Raw genomic sequence first — 24639 nt, forward strand, 5'->3', positions numbered from 1 at the left:
AGGTGGTACTGTACTGAAATACTGGGTCCAACATAATTCCTCTGACAGTGGCTATTGAGCCTACAGAAGTGGCCAGATGAAGCAGAGCACACAGCTCAGACTGTCTGGTCCATTTCCATGTAGATTGTATGTCTCAACTGAAGGCTGTGGTTGTGCTGTTCCACGGCACTCAGCACATCCTGGCAGTCGATGAGTAGAAGTGGATGGTGAGGCTCATGCTGGAGCAGTGCGCACACATCAGCAAGGCAATCACAACACCACATTCCATTCTCTTTACACAGCCAGCTTCAGCCAAACAGCCAAATGGGATGGGACTGTTATATAAACTTAAATTTCCTGGCTCCTGCTTGCATGCGTGTTATGGATTTTTTTTTAATGAGCCTTTTAGGAAAGTTACTACTATATAGAGGGAAAGGAGATGGAAATGCAGAAGGAGAGAAAGAAATTGAGCCATAGCAAAGAAATTGCTCAGCTACCATTATGGGAATACACACAGTCTACGTATTCAAGGAAATTTGAAGCTAAAGCTAAAATCGACCATATGTACACCCATATGCAGACATATAGGGGCTGCTCCTGAACTGCAGTGTTACACAAAGTTGTATGCAACAATGATCCACAAAAAAGAAGATGAACCTAGAGGACCTTTTAGAATGGACACTGATGCATTCTGCAGGGAAAAGAAGAGACAAACTAGAGGGAAGAAACAGGAAATCCGAGGGCCGTTCTGCAATTGTTTAAATTACCTTTTCACCTACCATCTCTCTTTATGAAACATAGGAATGGGACCAGGCCTTGCTATCTTGCAGTCCCTTACAAGGAGCAGAGACTGAATGCATGTTGAAATTTTCATTTGAGAAAATTATTGAAGGGCTTTGTTTTCCAAGTGCTAAAAAGGAAAATAGAAGGCATCTAAAGGTCTAGAACGTAAAGACAAAAATCTTTCCAAGACTGGCCAAGATGTCTAGCAAAGAACCAATGCTTTTTAACATGTTGCAGTTGTATTAGACAGATGAATAGATTTCATATCTTTAAAAAACCTTAACATTTGCAGCCAATTTTTCAAGACATTAATTTCTAAACAGGAGATGAAAGGAAAAGAAATCAAAATGCTTAATAACATTTCCAACTTCTTAAAGGCTTGAAGGAACTCGAAACCTTTGGAAAAAGCTCCTTGAAAAATGATTTTCAGGCCAGTTTTCACTATTGAGGAGGACGGAACATTTATCAAATAACTTTTAGCTTCAATTTTCGCAAAAGCTAGTTTGCTGATGGGTGGGTAATAAAATTGAAGATTTACGTTGTATTAACAGCTATACTAAATCCTCGTTATACCAAAACACAGGAGATAAATAAAAGGAAACAAAAATGACCAAATTAACCACTTTGCTTTACCAAAATCTTTATCAAAAACAGCAGAGAGCCTCCCAGTTAGCCAAGGAAAACAAACAATGGTTGTTTCTCATCAAACAGTGAGCTGCTTAGTAAAAAGAACTAAGGAAAGACAGAAAGCAGTAGGGAGATTAACACTTATTGAACCCTACGTAGGCCAAGGACCGTGTTTAATGCATTTTTCTGGATTATCTCATTAAAATGTTCTATAATGCTAGATCCCTACAAGGAAGAGCCTGTTGTAACCTGGAATTTGCTTCTCAGAACTTTTATTCTACATTTCCAAGCCAATAATGCCAAACTTCCTCCTCCCCTGCTAACTGCTTATCGACCTTGACAATGAAGGGTGTGTGTTCATTTCCAGATTAGTTGCAATATGACTTCCTCGAAAAGCCTCAAGATAGGGCTGGAGGTGTAGTTCAGGGGTAGGGAATGTGCTTAGCATGCTTCAGACCATGAGTCTGAGGCCTAGCACCATACACACAAAACCAAAATTCCCAAGAGATTATGAATACCGGGGACAGGAAAGGGTGTACAAAGGTACCCTACTAAAGACAAAGCAAGAGAGGTAAGTGTTGAGATGGGAGGATACGGATGGCAGAAAGAAACACCAACTCTCTGAAAAAATGCATTAAAAGTCTTTGTTTTCCTTCTTTCTCTTTATACTGATTATACTCATCTAATTCAGAAGTCTTGCAATAAGTGTTTGCTACTCAGAGGCGTCCTTAAGGGAGAAACAATTTTCCAGTCATTTTGCAGTCACCCCATTCAATACTACCCAGGAATCTTCCTGCTTGTCATGGAAGGCTAATGTGAATAAATCCAGCCTCCTCTACTTCAGAGCTACTGTCCAACTAAAAACCAAGATGCAAGTAAACACACTGTCCAGTCAGAAAATATGAAACATGGCAACTACTTTCAAATAAATGTAATTGAAGTATAATTAATGTATGAAAAGTTGCACATATTAAATGTCTAGTTGGGGTGATATACGCACCCCATCCCAGCAGTATAACCAAGATAGTAAACTTATCTGTCATCTCCATAAAGTCCCTTTGTGTTCTCTCTCTCTCTCTCTCTCTCTCTCTCTCTCTCTCTCTCTCTCTCTCTCTTTCTCTTTCCCTCTCAGGAAATTTACTACTATATAGAGGGAAAGGAGAGGGAAATGCAGAACATGTAACATGAGAATGATCCTTTTAGCATAATTCAAAGTGCACACTCTCATATTATTAACTATAGGGAATATGTTGTACAGCAGAACTCTAGAATTTGTCCATCTTAACATAAACTGAAAATGTGTAAATACTGAATTTAAAGTTGCAATCTAATATTATAATCACATACATGAAACTGCTTCTTAAAAAGGCTTGACTACTCCAGCACTGAGAGAACACGGGGTGTGGTAGGCTGATGGGCTACAATGAAAACCTAATGCATTTCCTTCAAAAAGAATAACTGAAACAACTTCATTGTTTTCCATTTGGAATAAGTTTATGGTCATGGGTGATGACATACTGTTCCTGGCTCCAGGGCTGCATAGTGACCAACAATAAAGAGCAATGAAATGGATGGCCACTGCCCAGGCTCATCTGGGTTTGGTTTTAAGCACTGAGCCATATCATAATGTCTAGATTTGTCCTTTAAATTAACATCCTATTATCATGTTTTCTGGCAGGAAACTGTGCAGATTGCAAATGCAGTTAGAAGTAGAACCCACCAAGAAATTAGAGCAGTAACAGTTTAGACAGTAAGTACTAAATTCTGGCTTGCAGAGCCCAATGTAATTTGAATTATTTCAAGTTTAGGAGACATAGAAAGGCAGAGAGTCAATTGGCTTTTGAGAAAGAGTTTAGGTGGGAATTGTAAGAGAATAGCTGAGGAAACAATGGTGATATTCAACCACACTATACGATTCTGTATTAGTAATAACTAATAGTGTTCTCTTAGTTTCTGATTTGATGCCATGAAGTTTGGCTGGACTTAGATTTTTGGAGGAACAAGCAATGAAAAGTTTGCAGTCATCCTAAACTATGGAACTAAAAAAAATGCTATATAGTCCAAAAGACAAAGCTAGAAAACAATAATTCTGTAAATATTTTTATATTTTGAATGGTTCTTTAAAATTTTCCTTTTGGAGTCTCTGTTTTGATGGTCCCCTAAATATGTGAAGGATTTGATTAATGATTAATCCAGCACTGCATCCAAGATACTCCAAATGTAATTTGCTAATCATTCATCACTTTGAGGGTGTCTCCAAAAGTAAATGGGAGTCACCTACCTGGTAGGCAACTTAGAGGACTGCTCTAGTTCCCTTAGCTACTTCGTAAATGAGTTTTAAGCTAATTTTAGTCAAATGAGTCAAAAATTATTTCATGTAACCCTGTGCTCAAGTCCATAAAAACATACTTTGCAAATGCATTATGGCACAAGAAAGCAGACCATTTAGAGAAAGGAAATCAATCAGAAAATCCTCCTGTGGGTAAATTCATTAAATAGTTTCACTGTGCCTTCAAGATAGATTTCAAAATCTTTAGCATGAGTTATAGAACCCTTCAGAATCTGCCTTTCACCAAACCTCTCAATTTGTTATTTCCTGCTCTTCTTGTGCCCTAGTATTTTAGTTAAAAGACTAGTAGTTTCCTAATATATTGAACTGTTTTCCTGAAACTTAGTATGAGCTATAGCCTCTGCCTTGGACAGCAATATTAAAAAAAAAAAAAAAAAAAAATGCCACGTAGGTAATTTTAAATTGCCAAAGAGCCACATTTAAAAAGTAAAACAAACTAAAAATTCAATCTTAATAACACAATTTAGATCAATGTGTCTAAGCCATTATCAGATAAAATTCTGATTGATATTAAAGTATTAATTAAATATATTTCCATTATATTTTGTATTTAGTCATTAAAATTTAATCACACTCTGTATCATAAATCTGCCTACTTGAACTATCCCTGGGCTAATAGCCACCATACTTGACATTGCAGGTATAGGAAATTGTTGCCCTCCCTTCCTTTAGGGTTCAGATCATTTCAATCTACCTAGGGATGTCCTTCCTCATTCCCATGTCTGGGGGTTCACCCATATGCCAGTACAGCACCCTAGACAGAGCCTCTATCATATCATTTATCACACTGTTTTGCCTGTTCTGCAACTCTATCAGACTTGAAGATCTCTGGTTATGGGGACCAGGTCTTATCTAATTTTATATCCTAAGCATCTAGCAAATGTTTGTCAAAGAAAGTAATGAGTTTTCATTTGTGTTAAACAAAAATAGCACATAATTGTCCAAGGGAGAATTGGTTCAACAGAAAGTTCCAAATTTTCCAATGTACATACCTGAATATACTTCAGAGTTTATTTACTACTATAAACTTACTATTATATATATCCACAAAATTCTAATGTAAAAAAATGTAAATAAATAGAAAGGCCAGTGGAGTGGAGAGAAGGGAACAGGGGAACAGAGAACCAGGAGGGTAATGGTAAGTAGGGTAGTGAATTGGAGCCAACTATATTCCATGCATTTATAATTATGTCAAAATGGATCCCATTATGTATAGCTGTCATGAACCAATAAAAATAATGAAACAAAAGGAAAGTTCCAAATCTTCATTAAGCACTTACTACCTACAGGTCCCTCAATTTGTAAGAATCTATTTGTTTTTTTATCTGCTTCTCAAAAACAAAAACTAAAACATATTCCCAAATCAAGACTCCTACCAATATCTAGTTCATAAGAAATGATTTGAGAGAAGCCAAGTTGACATTTGCAACACTACAAGTCCTCTTTTGAAGAGAACTTATAAAGATTGTCCTAGTCAAAGAATAAACTGAGGAACTCTTCAACATGTGAGGCACAAAGAAAAGCAAGGTGGTCTCTGCTTTTAAGCTGAGGATGGAAGCCCCAATGAAGCTTCTGGCTCATGTAGAACAACAACACTGTCCCATCTGTTTGGAAAGAGTCAAACTGACAAAAAGACAGCTTGCTCTCTTTCTTGCAGATTGATATGAAGGTATTAATTAATTTTTTAATTAATTTTTGTATTTAGCCTTTAAAATTCAATCACATGCTGTACATTAATTCTGTCTAATCAAACTATCCATGGGTTAATAACCACCATATTTGACATTGCAGGCATAGGAAATCTTTGCCCTCCCTTCCTTTAGGATTTCTTTACTCTAATTAGGAATTGGGAGCTAAATCATCTTTGAAAGGCTTAAAATACATACATGTTTTATATATATATATATATATATATATATATATATATATATATATATATGGATAGATTCTTTCTTTCTTTCTTTCTTTCTTTCTTTCTTTCTTTCTTTCTTTCTTTCTTTCTTTATTAGGTGTAGATGAACACAACACAATGCCTTTATTTTTATGTGGTGCTGAGAATCGAACCCGGGTCCCGCCCATGCTAGGCGAGCGCTCTACTGCTGAGCCACAGTCCCAGCCCAATTTATATATTTTTTGATGAAAATATTAATCTGGCTTTCGAATTCAGTTATGTTTTGACCAAATGAGGACATATAAGATGAAACTATTAATCTCTATCTTTAATATCCTATTTAGGGGGGGGGGGATCAAGAATTTTTTAAAATATGAATTTGCAGACACTAAAATAACTATTTTCCTACATGCTTGCTTAACATGATTCTCTTTTGTAATGATTAATTGTAATGTGCCATATTAAAAGGCTTTGTAAACTATATGGCATTATATAAATGTGAGTTATTATAATTATTGAATAGGCCATTAATTAAACATAGCAATATTAGAAAAATGGAGTTTTTAATTGTCATTAGTCTTTGTAAGTGTTAACTAATGATTCTCTGGCAAATCTTAATATCACAGCTCATTTGAAAGTTGGGAAAAAGGAGGAAAAGTGTTATAATTTGCACAGGGCCTTTGATTTAGTCTTTGGTAGGTTCAAAGTTAAATGGCAGCAAACACCCCAGAACTTGGGTCTAACTGTTCAATTACCTCTCGGTTCTTTCCCCTCGATGCCTGTGATTAACAAACCTCTCATTTAGCCTCTTTCCTCCAGCTGGCTTGAGTTGGACTCTATGAGTCAGCTCTTTTATTTAGGTTTTTCAAAATTTTGTTGATGTTAGTGGGTTTTCTTAAAGGTACCATAGAAATCCAACTTCTATGGTTTAAAATCATTTCCCTAAGCCCTGGTTAGCTCAAAAGCAAAACATGTCAAATGCTGATGTTCACTGAACTTAGCAAGTAGCACAGACGGGCCTCAGGTGCAATGAGCCAAAGTAGAGCCATATCTGAATGATTAGCCAGGGCTCTCTGGAGCACCGTGTTGGGAAAGACCCTAAGACTCTGTGGGGGCTTGGTGGGGCAGAGTTCCAGAATCGATTAGGAGTGTCTGCCATGGACGCGTACGGGGTGTTGACCGTCACAGAGCTTCATTATGCCATCTAAGGTCTAGGTGCATAAGCAGCAGTGTGGAGCTGGGAGAAAGTCTACTTATTAGCAGATGTCAAAAAAAAAAAGAGTACTGACCCTAAGAGACAAATGAGTTAGGGGCTGACCCATCTGAACTAAGAAATGATGACTTCCCCAGCAAATCTTCCTCTACAGCCGCCTTTAAATCTAACATGAACCCAGTCTCTTCATGGACAATCCAATCCTTGAGTCTGTCAAAAAGATGAAAACGGAAACCAAACAGCAATACCTCCCCCTTGTCCACTCAGAGAAAGAAGCAACCAGAAAGAGTGGAAAAAAAAAAAAAAAAACTCATCTCTAGCCAGATGAAACCAGTATCTGCCCAAATAAACCTCTACTCCCTCCATTCTTCAAAACAAAACTCAAAAACAGTAATGAACTTCCAAATGCAACTAGAATGGGAAATCTCCTGACACAGCACTTTTTCCAATAAGTTCTGTTAAGCGCGACTGAAAACTCATTGATATTTTAAAGCCAAAAGGCTGATTATAGCCCATTTAGACAAAGCCTTAGCTTTTGTTTATTTTCTAATCTACCAAGAAGAGAAAAGGAAAAAAAAAAAGCACATAGGAAAAAAAATAGCAACCCTCTTTTAAAAAGAAAGTTAGCTCCCAGCTGCTTACAATTGCCTTCTGCCTCTGCCTCTCTCTCTGCTTGGCCCTTTCGGATTCCCGCTTCTCGTACTCTTTGCGGTGTTCTTCCCTCTTCAGCCTTTCGTGCTGATACGCCTCATAGCTGTCATACCTGGGAAACACAACTTCGTCATTAAGTCAACCACCTCCATTTGCAGGAGCAAGATAAATGGTAATTTGGGGAGGTCAGAAGGGCTTTAGATACCATCTTGTCATCTAAAGGAAGGGATATAAGGAGCCCAAGGACAAGGACACGCCTCATTACCTGGGCCGCCGGCTGTAGGGTGATCTTGAACGTGATCTCACATATAAGGGAGAATTTCGGTGCGTGCGGTGTCTATAGTGGCTTGACTCATAGTAGTAGCAGGACCTGGGAAAGAGGAGAAAAAGGAAAGGGACATTTGCCACTGCCACTGACCCCAAGTTTACTGGCGCTACTGAACATCCCGCAGAACACCGGGCTACATAAACTGGCTTTTCCTTCCTAGCTCCTAGTGAGATTTCCCAGTGACAGCCTGTGATCAGCTAGTCAGCTCAGGGGCCTAGGAGGGATGTGTTCTCTCTCTCTGCTTCCTTATTGATGTGAACACTGAGCACCAGGTCTGGTACGCTGTCAGCTTTATCTCGCATGGATCTCAACTATCCTGGCACAGGGCAGCTCTCCAGGTAATGGAAAAAGTTAGATGAACAAGTTTCTTACAAATTGCTCTCTCTGATCACATTGGCTCAAGGCACTGCGCCCAGGCCTGAGAGCTGAAAGGGAACTTGGGGAGGGAGGGACACTTAACAATATGGTTTCAGCCAAGAGGAAAGGCCGGGGGGTGGGGGGGGGAAGGGCGGGGCTGGCTGTGGGGTTTGGATACTTCTTTGACTTCCTGAGCAGCACCTTAAGGCCCGGGTGGCTTTTGACAAGGTTTACCTTGAGGAGGATCGACTGCCTGGGGACCTTGATCTTGACCTGGAATATGGTGATCGGGAACACGACCTGTGTCGAGAAAAGGACCTTGAACGAGAGCGCATCCTTTGGGGTCTTTGAGAAAATAAGGATTTGGGTGGTGACACAGAATCTCTACACGGAGAGTTAAAAGAAGAGCAAGAAGGCGACACGTCGAACAATGAATAGGATTGCGTGCCATCCCAAGGGCAGCTCAGTTTATCACTTTCATCTTCGCTGTCATCGAACAGGCCATCCATGGCTAGTCCTGAATTTATAAACATAGGTAGTTTGGAGAATTGTTCATTACTGAAATCACTGTCCCTCAGTTCACTGGTCTTGTCTGCTTCGTCGTCAAAAACAGCTTGACTGGGATGACCGAAGTGCTTGTTCAGCTCGGCTCGGATCTCCTGGTCTTGGAGCTGTTTTCTGGTGCCGCAAGGAGAGACCTGCTTGCTGGCCTCCAGCGTCTCTCTCAGGTAGAGCTGGTCTGAGTCTGTGGAAGAACAAATCTGCCCCTGCCAGGCAGAGGAGGCATCTTTATAGTCTAGTTGTCTAGAGTCTGGGAGCTCCTGTGACACGTGAATAAGTATTTCCGTTTTGGAATTAATTGACTGGCAATAGTCATGGTCACCAAACAGGCGTGGGCTGGGCCGTTTGGCCTTCCTTTCCTCGTGTCCACTGCTGGGCACTGAGGACTTACTGAGGTGCGCGTACAACTCAGACTGCTCAGGCCCGTTTTTGGTAGAGTTATTGCCTTGGGTACCAGAAGACTCGCTGTACCGGGCCTTCTTTGATGGCGGTGGCACCACGGTCTTGCAGGAGGACTTCGGCTTTGGAGAAGCCCTGAAAGGGTTATCTTGGTTGGCTTTATGAGGAGGAGTTGTGGGTGGAGTGAGGCCTGAGGAAAAAAAAAGAAAGAAAAAAAAAAAGAGTAGCAATAAAGAAAGAAAAGAGACAGAGATGGTGTTCTTAAATGACAAGACACGTTTCTTAAGTTTTCCGAGATTTCAGACAAGGGTTAAAACTGAGTGAAGAAGCAGGAAGCTAAATTCAGGGCAACACTTGAAAAACAGACTCTTCCCCTAAGCCTCTGTCACCAAGAAAAGATGGATCGACGGCGCCAGGCAGCAGCAGGAGCTGTGATATTTTGTATTTCAAACATCGATGCTAACAAATCCTGCTTCCCAGGCAACATGAAGGTGTCACCCCCAGCCCCCACAGCTCCAGCCATCACACTGCTCATTCCTTCAAGGATACGGTACAGGCTGCCTCATGGAAATTCAAGCAATGAGACTCAGGAGCCACAGAACAGGCCTCAGTTCCATTTGTCTGCAAAGAATATTGCAAAAGAGGCATGCGCTCAGGGCTCTTCAGCCCATCAAGAAAATGTAACCTTGAAGCTGGGGAATTAAGCAATTTTGAAAATTGAAAAAAAAAAAATGGAATGAAAGCAAACGTTGGTCAGGGTGGGAATGGCAGAGGCATCTTCCAAGTCAGTGAAATACGACAGACCAGACGAATGCAGGGAACCAGAGTCACTCGATGACTTGACGGCAATGATTCTTTGTCTCCACAGTTCATTAGCTTAGTAAACCATGGCTAATGTAGGTATAATACGTTCTTGTAAGCATAACTAATACATTCTGTCTAAAATATGGTTCTGCAACAGAAACCTAAGTGAACGGTAACAGTAAATATCGCTGCGCCAGTGGACCATTTTATTTAGAGCACATCAGTGAGGGCGATGAGACGGAAGGATTGAAATGAATCCGAGCTCTGGCAACTAATTAAATAAAGAAGAAATAAAGGAAGAAAGGGGAACACTCGTCAGTTGTTGCCCTTCTTCCTCTGCCACGGAAGGGTGGAAAATTCCATCCCAGGCCAAGGTAGGAGGGTCTGTGCAGTACGGTAGCTACCGCTAAGTTTCACCCCTCAGCAGATTCTCCTCCTCCCTCCACACCAAGGAAGAAGCCTTGTGAAATGGCTCCAGAGTCCAGGGGACTTTGAAGAAGGGCAGGCTGGAGTTCAAATGACTTCATGCTTACAAGGGAACATTTTAGTTTACAATACACTGTCTATTTAGAAGGATGGGTGAACGCTATTCAGCAAAAAAGAGTTTTCAGCCCACTAACAAGCATGGGGTTAGACTTGAGGCAACTGCACGTTTTTCAAGGAAAAAAAAAAAATCCTACCTTACTGGGAGAAAAAAAAAAAAAAAATATATATATATATATATATATATCTCAAGAACCAAGTAGGTCACAGAAAGCCACATGAAATTTTGATATGAAGAGGAAAATGCTGCCTCGCTCTCCTACTTTACACACATACAAAAAAAAAAAGAGGTAGGAGAACTCAATGCTTTCTCCCCCCAAATGAACCATTCTACACCCATTTTTTTTGGCAAATTTGAGTAATCATGGGTAATCTTACTAAATGAGAAGATGAAGGACATCAAAATAGGAAGGAGTTTGGCCTGATTCCCATTCCAGAAAATCCTGGAAGGCCCAGGAAGGCCGTGCAGAGGGGCAGACCCTGGTCTCCATGCTGCTGGGCCTGGAAGACTTGCTTTGGCCGGCAGCTGCTCTTGAAGCCCCTCCCTGCCCTTTGCTGCCGCTGACAGGCATGAACATTCGACTGAACAGAACACCTGTGCCACTCAGGTACGCCCCCTCTGCTTCCGCTTTCTTAGAAGAGTAGTCTTCTGTTCAATCTAAGAAGTCTGATGTGGTCCCTTTCCTCTCCTCTCTCTTTTTGTAGCTCTGTATACCTGCTCTGCTCCATTTCCACCTCCCACTACCTTCAACTACCAACACAACAAATTTAAAGACACTGATGTCCAGGAAAGAGATGGCAAGTTTTCAAATATTCCTCATGGGCATCTAAGATGCTTAGAAAATAATGATGCATAAGCTGTTTTTCGGAATAAATATCAGTTAAATATGCCAGATGATGGGGCCCTTAAATTGGAGGAAGTGACGTACAACTTCCAACAACCCAACTGCGTAAATCTTTTCATCGTCACTCCAAGTTAGGGTCGTTTGTACCTCTCCGATAATTTACTGCTAGGATCACTCACTTCCTACAGGAAAGAGAGTGCTGCCTTCTTGCTTATCTCCTTTTCAATGTGAACTGTATCTTCTCTCAAAATAGATCTTAAACTCTTTTAGGGATGTCTCTTGGGCTTATTTCTCACAACCTGTTTTTGCTCATTTTTATTTTTCCAGCTTCTCCTTGAACAGAAAATCTCTCATTTCAGGGGCCCAAGATTCGCTTCAGAAGCTGGCTAAACATTTTTAATGAGGAGGTGCCCAGACCACATATGGAGCACCAGGGCCCTCAAGAATCTCCATAGGACATCGCCTCATACTCCCAAACCTGTGTTTCGACGGACACTGTCGATTTATAAAAAGAAACCCTAAACTTCAGAAACACCAAATTAGGCCACTATTAGAGATGAGTTCTAAAAATATCTCAGCTATCTAGGGATTTTAAATATAGAAATTCTTTTTAGTCTTGAAAATTTGAAACCCTGTCCCAGTACCTAAGCTCATTATCGCTTAAATAACTGGTTCTCAAGTTGCTCTTGGAAGTGGCAACACTATACTTTCTTTGAGTTAAAAACAAAGCCTTTTACCTCCTCCATGTATTAAATGGCTTCTGGCGATTGAATAGGAGTTCTTTAAACACCTACTATGTGCCGAAAGATATGACTGATGCTGCTATGTCAGGGATTCCACCCTCAAGGACCCCATGGTTCATTTTAATGTAAAGATAATTCTTTCAAATTTTTAATCAGTATATTTTTCTTTCAGATATGCTTGAAATTTATGAAAATGCTCAGAGACAACCCAACATGTCCGGTGAGTGAAAATATCAGGACTGTGAATTTCTGTTAGTATCACCTGTTAAACCAAACAAGTAATATTTGCTTATTGGATGGGAGATACTTTAGGATTAGTCCTGAGGTGACCAAAGGAAAATAATTTAGATAGTTCCCTAAATTTTTTACCCTTCGTTGAAAGATCTTTAACCAGAGAATATCTCAGCTCAAGATTGAGAAATAGCAAGAATGACAAGATTTCCTATCGCCAAGTGCTTAATTGAAAATCTATCTCCAGATATGGTTGAGACCCCAGGCCAAACAAAACTAAAGGGCAAAGAGTTTTTTTTTTTTGTTTTTTTTTTTTCTTTTAACATAGCGCCAAACTTTCCAGAGCTGCTGATGGGATCCCCAACCTTGCAGTGTCCCTGAACCCAGGGAATCTCTCCAACCTCACCTCCTCTGCCCACATTTCCTTTCCCCGGGGCAGGAGGAAGGTCAGTACTCAATTCCTTAACGTCGCTACCTTTGCTCATCTTCCCGCTAATCGCTGGACTCTCAATTTCATGCCACAAGCCTAAATCAACAGTGCTAATGCCTCCCATAACCTCCGGATTATTTCCTGTGTGTTGATTTTCTGGAGAATGTGTACATTTTGGTGTTGACATTACAAGGTATATTCCATGCTCTCTCTTGAACTTAGCAGGTTTTGACAGATTTATGTGAGGACAGATGGCCATTACAGGCTGAAGGCTGACAAGAGGCAGTTCAGAGCATTGTTAACACACTTGCACAAACTCTCAGCAGTGCAGCTCTGTGCAGAATGTAATTCAGACTATAGCTTTTTTATTGCTGCCTATTTTCTTTTGTCAAAAGAGCCTGCTGTGCAGAGCAACAAATGGCTGCTATTACCCAGAATGTAATGGGTGTCAGACAAATCACGTAACACAAACAATCAAGAGGATGTAGGTCATATTTCAACAGAGCACAACCTTAGCAATATTTATGATTACTGCATTGAAATGTGCTCTATAATAAACAAGTACCTCTACATCACTCACACTTCTGCACGGCAAATCTGGGCGAAGTGGCACACACTCTTACAGTCATCATTTTAAGCAGCCCCTTTTATTAAAAAAAAAAAAAAGTCAGAGACAAGTTTAGTTTTGTTTGGTCTTTCATTGTATACTCTAAAACAATTTTCTTTGAGGACTCCTCTTTGGGGGTTGTTTGTTTAATTGCATGACTTTGATAGATGGAGAAGCTTCGCTCCATTTCTTGGGCTCCACCATCCATCCAACTTCAGCCGGACTCTTTTCTTTTTTTTTCCCCTGTTTTGCTTCAGAGTTTTATAACATTTTATAGCATCTAGTGCTAACTCTGCAACTTAGTTTTGAGTTTATTTAACAGCAGGGATTTGCTTGAGTAGCACATCAATTCAGGTATTCAAGGAAAAACAAATAAAGGATTTCTAATTTGCTTAAAATCTCACCAAGACAGGGAGACCGGATAAAGAGAATGTGACTCTTCCTTCTCATATTTTGTAGGCTTCCAGAACGTGGAGTGGGTGAGACAGCAGGGGAAGGCTGGGGACCAACATCACCCCTACAGCAGTTGCTATTCAGTTGATAAAGGACCTCGCCTGCTCTCCACACTCTCCACCCAGCACTTTCCCAGGAATCATGGGTGCTGCATGCACCCCAGGCATTAACGTATCAGCACTTGGCACAGAGGGGCTCCACACCCTGCTCTGGCAATCTGGTTGACATTAGTTAATTCTGACTGAGAAGGTGCTGACTTTACTGTTTCAAATATTTCTTGTATCACTCTTGATTATGGAGGAACAAACGGGCCTTACAATAAAGTTCTGAACATTCCTATAACATGCACCCAACTCTCCCACTCATCCTCATGGAAGATGAAGATACGATTTGGCCCACACGCACCTTCCCACAGAGCATTGCAGGTGTCCACCACTAAAGTCTAGAGTTGATGTGGGAGAGGAAACTGCTTTGTTATTCTGGGCATCAAGGAAATGGGATAGTACCTTTTCCAGAAAAGAAAACTAAGGAAGAAAGGACTGATGGTTATAGATACTGGATCTTGAAGAATGAGACTGAAAATAGAAAACGAAGGATGTGGTTGAAATATGGAAGAAATTCCTGACTGTGAGAGTTGCCAAGCATTGGAATGGGCTGTAAAGAGAATTTGTTGGGTCTCCCTTTCTTGAATTCTCTCTGCACAGGAATGGATTATATGACCTGTCAAAATCACTTTCCTGTTCTCTGATGCCATGGTTTTCTTTTTAAAACTAACGGACTCCTGCTCATATTTTGCTTTGGTCTATTTTACCCCAGTTATGTCACATACAAAAAAGGTAGATACCCAAAGGATGTATCCAATTTATGCTGTTTGTTAATATTCCTTCCAGAAAAGTGAACCTTTATATGGTAAGTCCAAAAATTACCATATAAAAATCTACATGAAAGAAGTAGTTGATGAGTGTTTTTCTTAAACTACAAGTTCACCAAAATAATGATTGTTGATTTAAATGAAGGGAAAACATTAATTGAAAAATAAATAACATCAAATCACATATCTACTGTGATTAAAACCATAAAAGAAGCATGTATCAATGGAGAAAAAAAAGTTGCTAAAACATAGTTGTGCTAGGGTGATGAGATTGCTGATTATTCTTCTTGTTTTCTTCCTCAGTTATGATATAGTTACATTGCTTTTCCAGTGTTTGTGGTCATAACAATAAAAAAATCTACACATACATATGCACAAAATTTGAGGGCCAATTTTGTCCCTAGCCATATTCCTTCATGTCTGTGGTTAAAACCACCACCTTTTGGAGCTGACATTTGGCACTTCCCTTCAGAAGCAAACAAAGAAAAACCCCTTAGTACTCTGAAAATCTCCATATGCAATAGATTTAAATGCCTTCTGCCAAAAGAGCATTCTCTTTCCTCTCATCTTGCCTTACTAACAGCTATTTTGAAATCAAATTAGTTTTTACACCTGTAAAAGAGAAGAATTTTTTTTATCAGCCAAAATGAGCTAGTTTAGGACAATCACAAAGAAGTCAGACCAGCTGGCAATGCCTAATAAAGCAAGCTTCCCATCTCATCCCTCCTGTCTCCCAAAGATACTGCAGATGGGGCAAAGACATTATTCGGGAGGTCTTAGAATTTTGTTGACTCCTTACATTTCCACTTAAATGTTTGGAAAATTTCACTAAAATTTGTGAGAGTAAAGAAAAGGAGGACACCAGGAGGCTTGGGCAACAGCTTGATCTACTTCTTCTGCCTCAACCAAACAGATGAAGCATGTAGAGCAAGGATCAAGAAATCAACATACGAAAGCTGTATCCAACCTATCCACACCCGTGCTGCACCTGCGGCAGACATCACTAATGGATCACGACATTCCCCACTGAGTGCAGAGTGGGCCTTGGAGTCTTTCTCAACACAATGCTCCTGGCAGCCAATACCAATCAATGACATTTGGCAAGTGAAATGAAACCTATTTAATATAACAGATGTCAACTACTATCTTTAACTTTCAGACTTCAGGAAAGAGATATCCACTCTAATCAGAAGATCTACTCTGAACCCAGAGTCAACATATAGCTTTTTCTTTAATAATAAAGGGGCAGAGAGTCCAAAATATATGTAAAGTGCCAATTATGGGATGATTTAATCATCGGAATTTATAAAAATAGAAGTAGTAGTTGTTGAGAGAATATGAAAGAGATGCTGGTTCTGCTGTGAGTGACTAAATCCCACACCCATACCCAAAGCAGTAATTGTTTGGTTTTGCAGAAGTAGGTGTGTTGGGGGCTGCCGGGGGGGGGGGGGGGTGTCATGCCACAAAACAGAATAAATAACTTCATACTTGAGAGAACCAAAGAGAATACAGCAGCAAGATCACCAATCTTAGAGAACAGGTGAAGATAGTCAACAGGTGAAGCAAGGGACAGTGGCCTCCACAGATAGAGTTAGCTGTGAACTAGTAACCAACAGGCTAATATTTATGAATACTTGTATAATAGGCTGGCACTCTTGTTTTATCTCATATTTAATCTCCACAGCACCCCGGACATGCCAGTACTATTATTCCCTTCATCTGATGCATAGGGATCCTGAGTCTTAGGGAAGATGAGCAAACTAAGCCCATATGTTACATGAAGGTAGATCCACATTTTGAACTTGGGTTTATCTCACGTCAAAGCAAGGTTTTATACAACTTCACTGAGATATGCTATCTGCTTTTCAAAAGTCATAACAGTCTATTTTTATTGGTGACTTTGCTGTTTATAGAGTATTTTAATTCTGGTTGAAGCACATGCAATTGCCATTTTTTGTATGTAAAAAAATGGTGAAATACTGGCAATATTATATTTCAACACATACTTTATTCCTTTGAGTCAGACAGTAATTTCATTTGGGAGTTATGAATATGACTTAAATTTGAGAAAACTAAGGACAAGAAAAAAAATAAAAGATTAAAAAAAAAAAAAAAAGAGTATTAGCAACCAAAAGATTAAACGAGGGAAGAAGCATTTTGTCACTGCCCAGGCTGAATTCATGCTATTCAACCATCTCTGTGCTTCTTGCCTTCCTGTTTCTCTTTTTATGTGAATACCTTCTCTCCTTTTCACCTCCGTGCTTCACACTCTGATGCAGATGTTTTTCTCCCATAAGATTTCCCAAGTCAGTGGAGTCTATTGAGAGCTCAATGTCCTCCAGACTCCATTCCATGGGTCACCTACCTCTTTCTCTAGGATATGCTATTGTCTTAATGATTTTAATTCTTTTGCACAATTGCTGTCTTTAACTTTGGAGCCACTTTACAGGTTCCCTGTGATAACTCCCTTTCCTCTTTTGTGATTCTGAAGTACAATCAATGTTGGTCATATCCTGCAAACACTATTAAATGATGCATTTCACTAAAAGTTTTTAGAGGAGATGGAGACCATAGACATCATATACTGTGTAGCATTTCATACCTAGAATAATTTTATTTTTTAAAAAAGTCTTTCCTCTTACCCCTTTCTCCTCCTAGATCCCCCTAGGCAGGTTACAAACTTCACCTTCCAGACCCCTTCTGCACCCTCCAACCTCTTTCTCTTCTCCTGTTTTCCTGTAGCTCTAGATTCCTTTTCTCATGTAATGCAATATGGCTCTACCTCAGCTTCCCCAGCCTACCTCTTCACAGTTCTTATCATCATGCTTAACAAATAAAACCCACCCTATTTGCCTATCTTCCTTAGAAAGTGGCAAAACATTACATTCAATAAATAGTTTTTCTTCCTATGATGCTTATCAATATGGGTTATTTTTCCAATAGACTAGAATCTCATGCCTAAACATGAGAACATTTATCTAGCACCTACTAAGACCAAGCCACATTATGCTCCATGCTTTTTATGACTCTATCTTACACTTACTATAAAATATGCCAAGACCTGACATTGCCAGCATGGAGCAAGAATAAAAAAATATGTTGATAAATTGATTTCTATCAGACCCAATAATCTTTCAACAGTACCAAGAATGAAAGATTTAAACTAATAAGATACATATTGTTACACTGAATAAATAAATATACTATATAAAATTTTAAAGATTCCTAATATGAACAAATTTTTTAATAAGTCTTTACCTGCCTTTTAGTAGATTGGGCTACTAAGCTTTCAAAATTATAAATAAGTTCTTTATGTAAGTTTTTGGACTTGGGATGTGACTCAGTGTTAGAGCACCTGCCTAGCATGTGAGAAGCCTTGGGCCTGATCTCCAGCACTGCAAAAGTAAGTGAGTAAAAAACAAATAAACAAATAATCTCCCAGTAAGAAAAAATGTTCAACTTCTACCAAGAATAAAATAAAATTAAGTGGTATTTTATGACACCATAATCTCACTAATAGAAGAAGAAACACGAATTAAAGGATATGTTCACGTTTGTAAATTACATTAATACTTTAAAAAGTATTAATGTCAGGAAAGGTGTAATGAAGCAAGGATGTTACTGAGCATGGTGGCACATGCCTACAATCCCAGCAACTCAGGAGGCCGAGGCAGGAGGATCATAAGTTTGAGACTAGCCTGGTCAACTTAGCAAGACCCTGTTTCAAAATAAAAAATAAAAGGGGCTGGGGATATACCTTATTGGAAAAGTCCCCTGAGTTCAATCCCCAGTAAAAGAAAGAAAGAAAAAAAAAAAAGAAATGTCCATTCAGTGCTAAAAATGGGATATAAATAAAAGTATCCCCTTTGGAAAGCAATGGGGGAATGCATATATAAGACCCTCCTAAGATATTTATATCATTATTTTTGACATTAACAACTATTAAGAATGTATTTTGAGAAAATAATATTTAAAAATGTATGAACAAAGATTTCCACTGCAGTACTGCTTCCAAATAGTAACATTAAAAAACAACCTTAACATAAAACAATGGAAGTATGATTAAATAAACAAATCAATATTATACAGGACCCTAAAAGCCTGATAATAGTTTGAGATGATATAAAATCCTTGTTAAAATGTTAATTGAAAGATTGGAATGCAAAATTTTATATATATACACTCACATACACATATAGTCATTATGAATGTATAAAACTATCCATAGAAAACAATACTGTGGATATCTTCATGTCTTAGAACAAAGGATAATTTTCCAACTGGTTTATATTTTGACTTTTTTGTAGTAGGCTTACATTATTTATAATCAGAATAATAAAAAGTGTTTTTGAATTGGTACATACAATTGGTTCAGAATCACCGACTAATCCTCACAACATTCTGAATACTCCCTGTTACTAGATTCCTTTCAGCTGAATTGTTACCAAGAGCCCTTGGATAGTTTCCCAAACCAGTTAATGCTCATTGCACCAAGGACTGATATATTGTAAGGTGGTAAAACATCACGTAAATGAATGAAATGTGAGTATGAAGTCACTTCTACAAAAAGACACATTGAAGGTACATTGCTAAAAGAAGGGTTGCAATTAGTTGTGAGAAGGTGGTATTACAAAACTTTTGGGAAAATTTATAAAAATCTAGAACAGTTTTGCATTCAGATTGTCATACAAATGTCTTTAATTCTTTTACTTTCAAGAACAAGAAACAAAAACTGGATACCATCTATGATATAATTTAAGTGTGATTTGTGCAAGCAAGTTGAAGAGATCCTTAGTTAATACACTTACATTCAAGGTAAAGGTCTCTTTTTTCTACCATAAATGTGACATTCAAGGATCTATTCATATGTTTCAAGCAAAAGTAAAACTCCAAAATTTTGTGTGCTTGTATCAATCTTGTAACTAAACCACAAATTATTGGTCCTTACTGGTCAGATAAGAGGGTCACTGTTGCATACAGTGTGTACACACAGAGTTACTTCTAGTCATACATGTAAGTTATAATTTGTTTAAGAAACCATGTTATGCATATACTTATAAGTAAATGTATGTGTATGAATATAAAGACATATTTGTATATACATGTATATATGCATGTGTCTGCTTTCACCCACACACTATTTATATACCATGAAATTAACCACTCTACTGCTTGACCAAATCATGCATTCATGCAGTAGACCTTTCATAAGTAGGTAATTTAGCAAACTCAAAGTGTGAAATTAAACTTGGTGACAATGACCGTGGTGCGTGTAGGCACCATAGTTCTGGTTGAAAGCATCATGTTTAACTTACTGTTCCTTTGTCCTTATCAGCAATGGCCAGAGCCAAAGAATTTCTTGTTCAGCCACCTTAAGATTCACTTTCTGGGGGAGCTCAAGTACCTAAACCTAAAGCACTTAGCCCAGAAGCACTATTTACAACCAACTCAGAAGTTTGCCTAGAAACTCTTCACTTAGTCCAACTCGGTCAAGCTCCTTCTTCTTCACGTCAGGCCAGAAAAGACTGGCTAAAGGAGATCAGAAGTCCCAAATAAAGAAGGAAATTGTTCTTGTTGAAAAACAGATAAAAGCATTTTGTTTTGATGAATGGACATATTTTCAGTATTCTCCTTTGCTGGAAAGATATAAAAATAATGACATACAGGGTGGTGTTACGCTGGTGAGTGACAGAGAGTGAAAACACGTTCTAAGGGAGGTGCTGATAAATAGTTAAGTCTGAATTCAAATGTTTGCCCTTTGCTTTCCATCTCCGTGATCTTGTACAACTTACCTCATATCTCCAAAACTTATTTCCTCATCTTAAAAATGAGAAAACTATGACCATCCTCATGAGACAACTATGAAATTAACCAAAATCACTTATAATCCCTGGCACATTTGTTGGGTGGGAGATCAAAATATTCATTTCTCCTTCTACTCAAGTTTTGGTGTCTTAATCAGGAATAGGATTCTTTGAGGATCCAGAGGGAAAATGTAGATCAGAAGGTCTGGTCCAGTTTTGACACAGGATAATCGCCTTCTCTTTAAAACACTTTTTTATAATTCATTTTTAAAATAAGCAATGGAAAATATTTACAGATAATTTTGTGTCCAAATTTTTTTGTAATCTTTATGTCATTGAGAATGCATTCTATTAGTAATATGTATTTCTCTATTCCTCTCTCTCTCTCTCTCTCTCTCACACACACACACACACACACACGCACACACACGTTCCAAGTGAAAAGTAAGGCTTACCTGCAGTTCCAGAGAGTTCCACACTTAAGGTTCGTTCAATAGTCTTGTTCTCAAATGGGGAACCCTTGGGGTCACTGGAAGATATGGCACATTTATAAAAACAAACTGAAATGGAGTTGCTGTAGCCAAATGTATTAGAACCCCCTTCCCTTTCTGAAAATGGTTACATTTCTTAATACTTACTTTGGTGACTCTGGGGTCAAAGGAAGAGATAAAGTTGTTGGTTTGGCTAAAGGAGAAAAAAAGAACTAATTATGAAATATGGAGTATTTTTTAGATTTATTTTCTTTCTACTACAGTCAGGTTAGAAACATGACCGGAAAATTGGAAAGCTGAACTAAGGGAATCCCTGAAAACTGGATCAAAGTCAGAGAACAGTCCATTATGCTAAAACAAATTCCAAACAACATTTGCATCAGTAAACTATCATTTGAAAACACATACAAAACCAGAATTTTTCCCAAAATGTACCATCCTGTTAAGAATACAAAATTTGCATCATACCATCAGAGAGAAATAATACTTTCTGTTTTAATTTGGAATACAGTACATGGTTTGTTTAGACAAAAAAAAAAAAAAAAAAACAGCAGAGTAACTACAAGGTGACAGAACGTTATGAATATTCAGTTGATTTTACTCCTAAAATGTATAATTTTATATCTAGCCCTGAGAATAGGTTATTTCTATGAGGCTGAAGCTCAAGCAATAACCGTTCCATTCACTGAAAATTAATTGAGCGATTATGGCAAATTGTGGGCATTGACCCAGATGGCTTAAATGGAGTTTGGAACCCCAACTCCAATAGACAACTGAAGTTAGATATTGTGTTTATCAGTTGAGAGATCCATAGACTTGCAAAGAGAGCTCTCCAATTTCTTTCAGTCTTTCCTAAGTCCTATTTCCTATAGGAGGCATATCCCAATAATGAGAAGGAAGTGGGTAGGAGTCTTCTCATCACAAAATCTCCATGTCAGTCTTATATTCTGAACAGAAATAGGGAACATGTGATGAGAAATGTACTTGAGCTAGACATCCAAGTTTCATTTGTACTTAAGCTCTTCTATGGAGATACACTTGCATGTATACAAGTCTATATCAACATTTTTCTCATCAAGCAACTACTTTCAGAAGGTCAAAAGTAGTTATTTATGCAATGAAAATCATGAAGTTGAAACCAAAAGTGTCTTTATAATAAACTTTCTTATTTTATGGATGAAGAAACTGACACCCAACGATGCTAAATGATATTTGCAGGGCCATAAAACTAGTTCCTGGCAGAACTGGTCAAGATGTTTTCTTTCTCCTGTTATCAAAAGGAATTACATTCAACAGACTTTCAAATAAATTAATCAAAGCCAGTAATTAAGGTCCTTTGAAATGGGAAAATATTATTTATGTCCAAATTAGCCTGAAATTAGGTGCTTTACTTGGATAAATAGTATTTACATATTTAATTTGTAGATTTAGATTTAGTTTTTAAACAATCAAATGGTATATTATCTATCTGATGTGCATCCAGAAATATGAAGCTCATGCTGTCTTCTACAAATTAGGCACATCGATTAATTGGCTTTTACATATATACAGATAAATGAACTGATTTCACATTAATTTTTGAGTATGTCTAATTTAATGAGCCTTTCAAAAATAACTCATTTATGAAGGAACTTTGCCCACTTTTATGATGTTCAACTAAGAACTAGGATAATTCATACAGGTTCCATAGAAAATATAACCAGATAAGGAACTACATGCTGTTTGACACAATAAATGTACATTGAAAATCAGAAACTGAATTCCAGTTTCGAGATGTAGTCAGACTCTGAAATGCTCAAGGGAAGACCCCTACAGTTGCGGTAGTTGTGCATAGCTAAGGCCAAGGGCAAGGGAGGAAAGAAGATGAATCAGCATCAGTCATATTTAATAGGACCAATGGCAAAAAAGAAATTAGAACTATAGGAGAAGTGCAGTCCCTAAACCATATTCAGCACTTAATCCTCAAATCAACCAGGCTCCTATACTCAAAGAGAATTGGTTTGGTTTACTGGGAGTTTAATGGACAATGTTTCAAGGACTGGTAAACTAGAGACTGCTGGGGTCCTTAAGGACAGGAATGCCTCTTTTTCATGTAGATGATGCTTTTTGGATAAACACATTAGGGAATGAATGAATAAATGGGACACCAACACATACCAAAGACCAGTGGATCATCCTAAGGAACTGAAAAGTACATGACCCCACAATATTACAGAGAGCACACGTGAAGTTCAGGGGAAAAAATTTATAGCACATTTGGAAAGGGGATCTCAGCATATCCTCTTCATTAGAGTCTTCAACTGTTCATGTACATTTTACTTCTTGATTTAACGACTTAATCTCTGAAGCTGAGCATTTATTGGTTATTAATAGTCAGCCATGTTTATTTCTTTTAGGCCTTTAATAAATAGAATTGTATTCCCTTAGTAACAGGAATTTTTTCTTTTTTAACCAATGGGTTTTATTCTGGGATAAGATTTTATGCTTTGCCACAGACACATACCTTAACAAAATCCACATGTAACTGGTCTTGCCTAGAGAATAAATCCTCCAGAGGCCTATTTAATTTCTTACTACCATGATCTGTAAGTTTACAGTGATTAATATTAGTGGATGTGGACTTATAAAAACCTCAAAATCTAAAAGGATCAGCTTAAAAAAAAAGGTACAAAGACTTTTAAGCCATGTGCTGCTGGGCTGGGTTCACTGATCACAGGATTTTAGGGAGCTCAGGACTTCAAGTTCAGCTTCAGAAAACCAATGTCTGAATGACAAGGTGCAGAGAAGCACAGCAAACTCTTCTGCTCACTTTCTATAGCTACCCCAAAGGTTACCCTTCCCTGTAGGCCTGCAGCAGAATGGGCCGCTTAGCATGGGGGTTCTGTCCCCCCCCAAAAAATAACTGTGACAGAGCTTGCCATCAGGAGCTAATCTGCACAAAGGGAGCTGTAAGGGAACTTGGCCCACATCATTAATATATATCTCTCCAAACCGACAGAAGATGGACAATGAACTTGACATATCCACCACAGAAAACCCAATGGAGAGCCAATTAGAATATTAAAGGGAAGTTCCTAAAAATCTTGTGCTGATGTGGAGGAGATGAAGGGAGGGGATTCAAAACAGTGGGGAAGAAAATACTTATGAATATCAGCAGCAACAACAGCATACCTGTATGAAACAATCATGGTTCAAAACAGGGATCAGGGACTATCATTCTGCAGCTAGAAGGAGAAGTTGGAGAAACAAAAGGAAAAAAAAAAACAGGTGGGTGTTTATAATGGTTATTTTAGAATATGCCTCCTTCTAGATAATGTTAGAAGTAGAGCAGGAACTGGCTTATTTTAAACAGCGGTCACTCACAAGGAGCTCTCTTTGGGCCTCCTGGACTACAACATTTTGAGGGGGAAGAACCAAAGAAGAAAATTATATGTTTGTCAAGAGATTTTCCCCAAATAACCCCAATTGACACTGGAAGCATCAGCTTTCTAGCAATGTATGGAAATAATAAAAATCAACCCAGAAGTTTTGTTTAATCTAGGCAATTTAAAAAAAAAATGAGCAAAAAAAAAAAAAAAAAAAAAAGACAATTTTAGGAATTTCTAAATCCTTACATACAATATAAAATCTGTAAGCACAGCATGTGGTGTATAAATGAAGAAGAAAAGAAAAATGCAC

The 24639-nt window shown here is 38.4% G+C and overlaps 1 protein-coding gene across 7 annotated transcripts in view; it reads right to left on the minus strand.

Moving 5' to 3' along the window:
* The window catches only part of Ppargc1a (PPARG coactivator 1 alpha), a 607642-nt gene that overhangs the window by 12345 nt on the left and 570658 nt on the right, over positions 1-24639 (minus strand). For all 7 annotated transcript variants that reach the window (XM_027937500.2, XM_027937523.2, XM_071614193.1 and 4 more), the window contains 5 exons: positions 21109-21154; positions 20926-20999; positions 8414-9329; positions 7760-7864; positions 7486-7606 (listed from right to left, as the gene is read on the minus strand). In XM_027937500.2, coding sequence (XP_027793301.2) covers positions 7486-7606; positions 7760-7864; positions 8414-9329; positions 20926-20999; positions 21109-21154 — 1262 coding nt within the window. The remainder of the gene's footprint in view (positions 1-7485; positions 7607-7759; positions 7865-8413; positions 9330-20925; positions 21000-21108; positions 21155-24639) is intronic.

This window comes from Marmota flaviventris, chromosome 7, assembly GCF_047511675.1.
Source record: "Marmota flaviventris isolate mMarFla1 chromosome 7, mMarFla1.hap1, whole genome shotgun sequence".
In the NCBI taxonomy this organism is placed as follows: domain Eukaryota; kingdom Metazoa; phylum Chordata; class Mammalia; order Rodentia; family Sciuridae; genus Marmota; species Marmota flaviventris.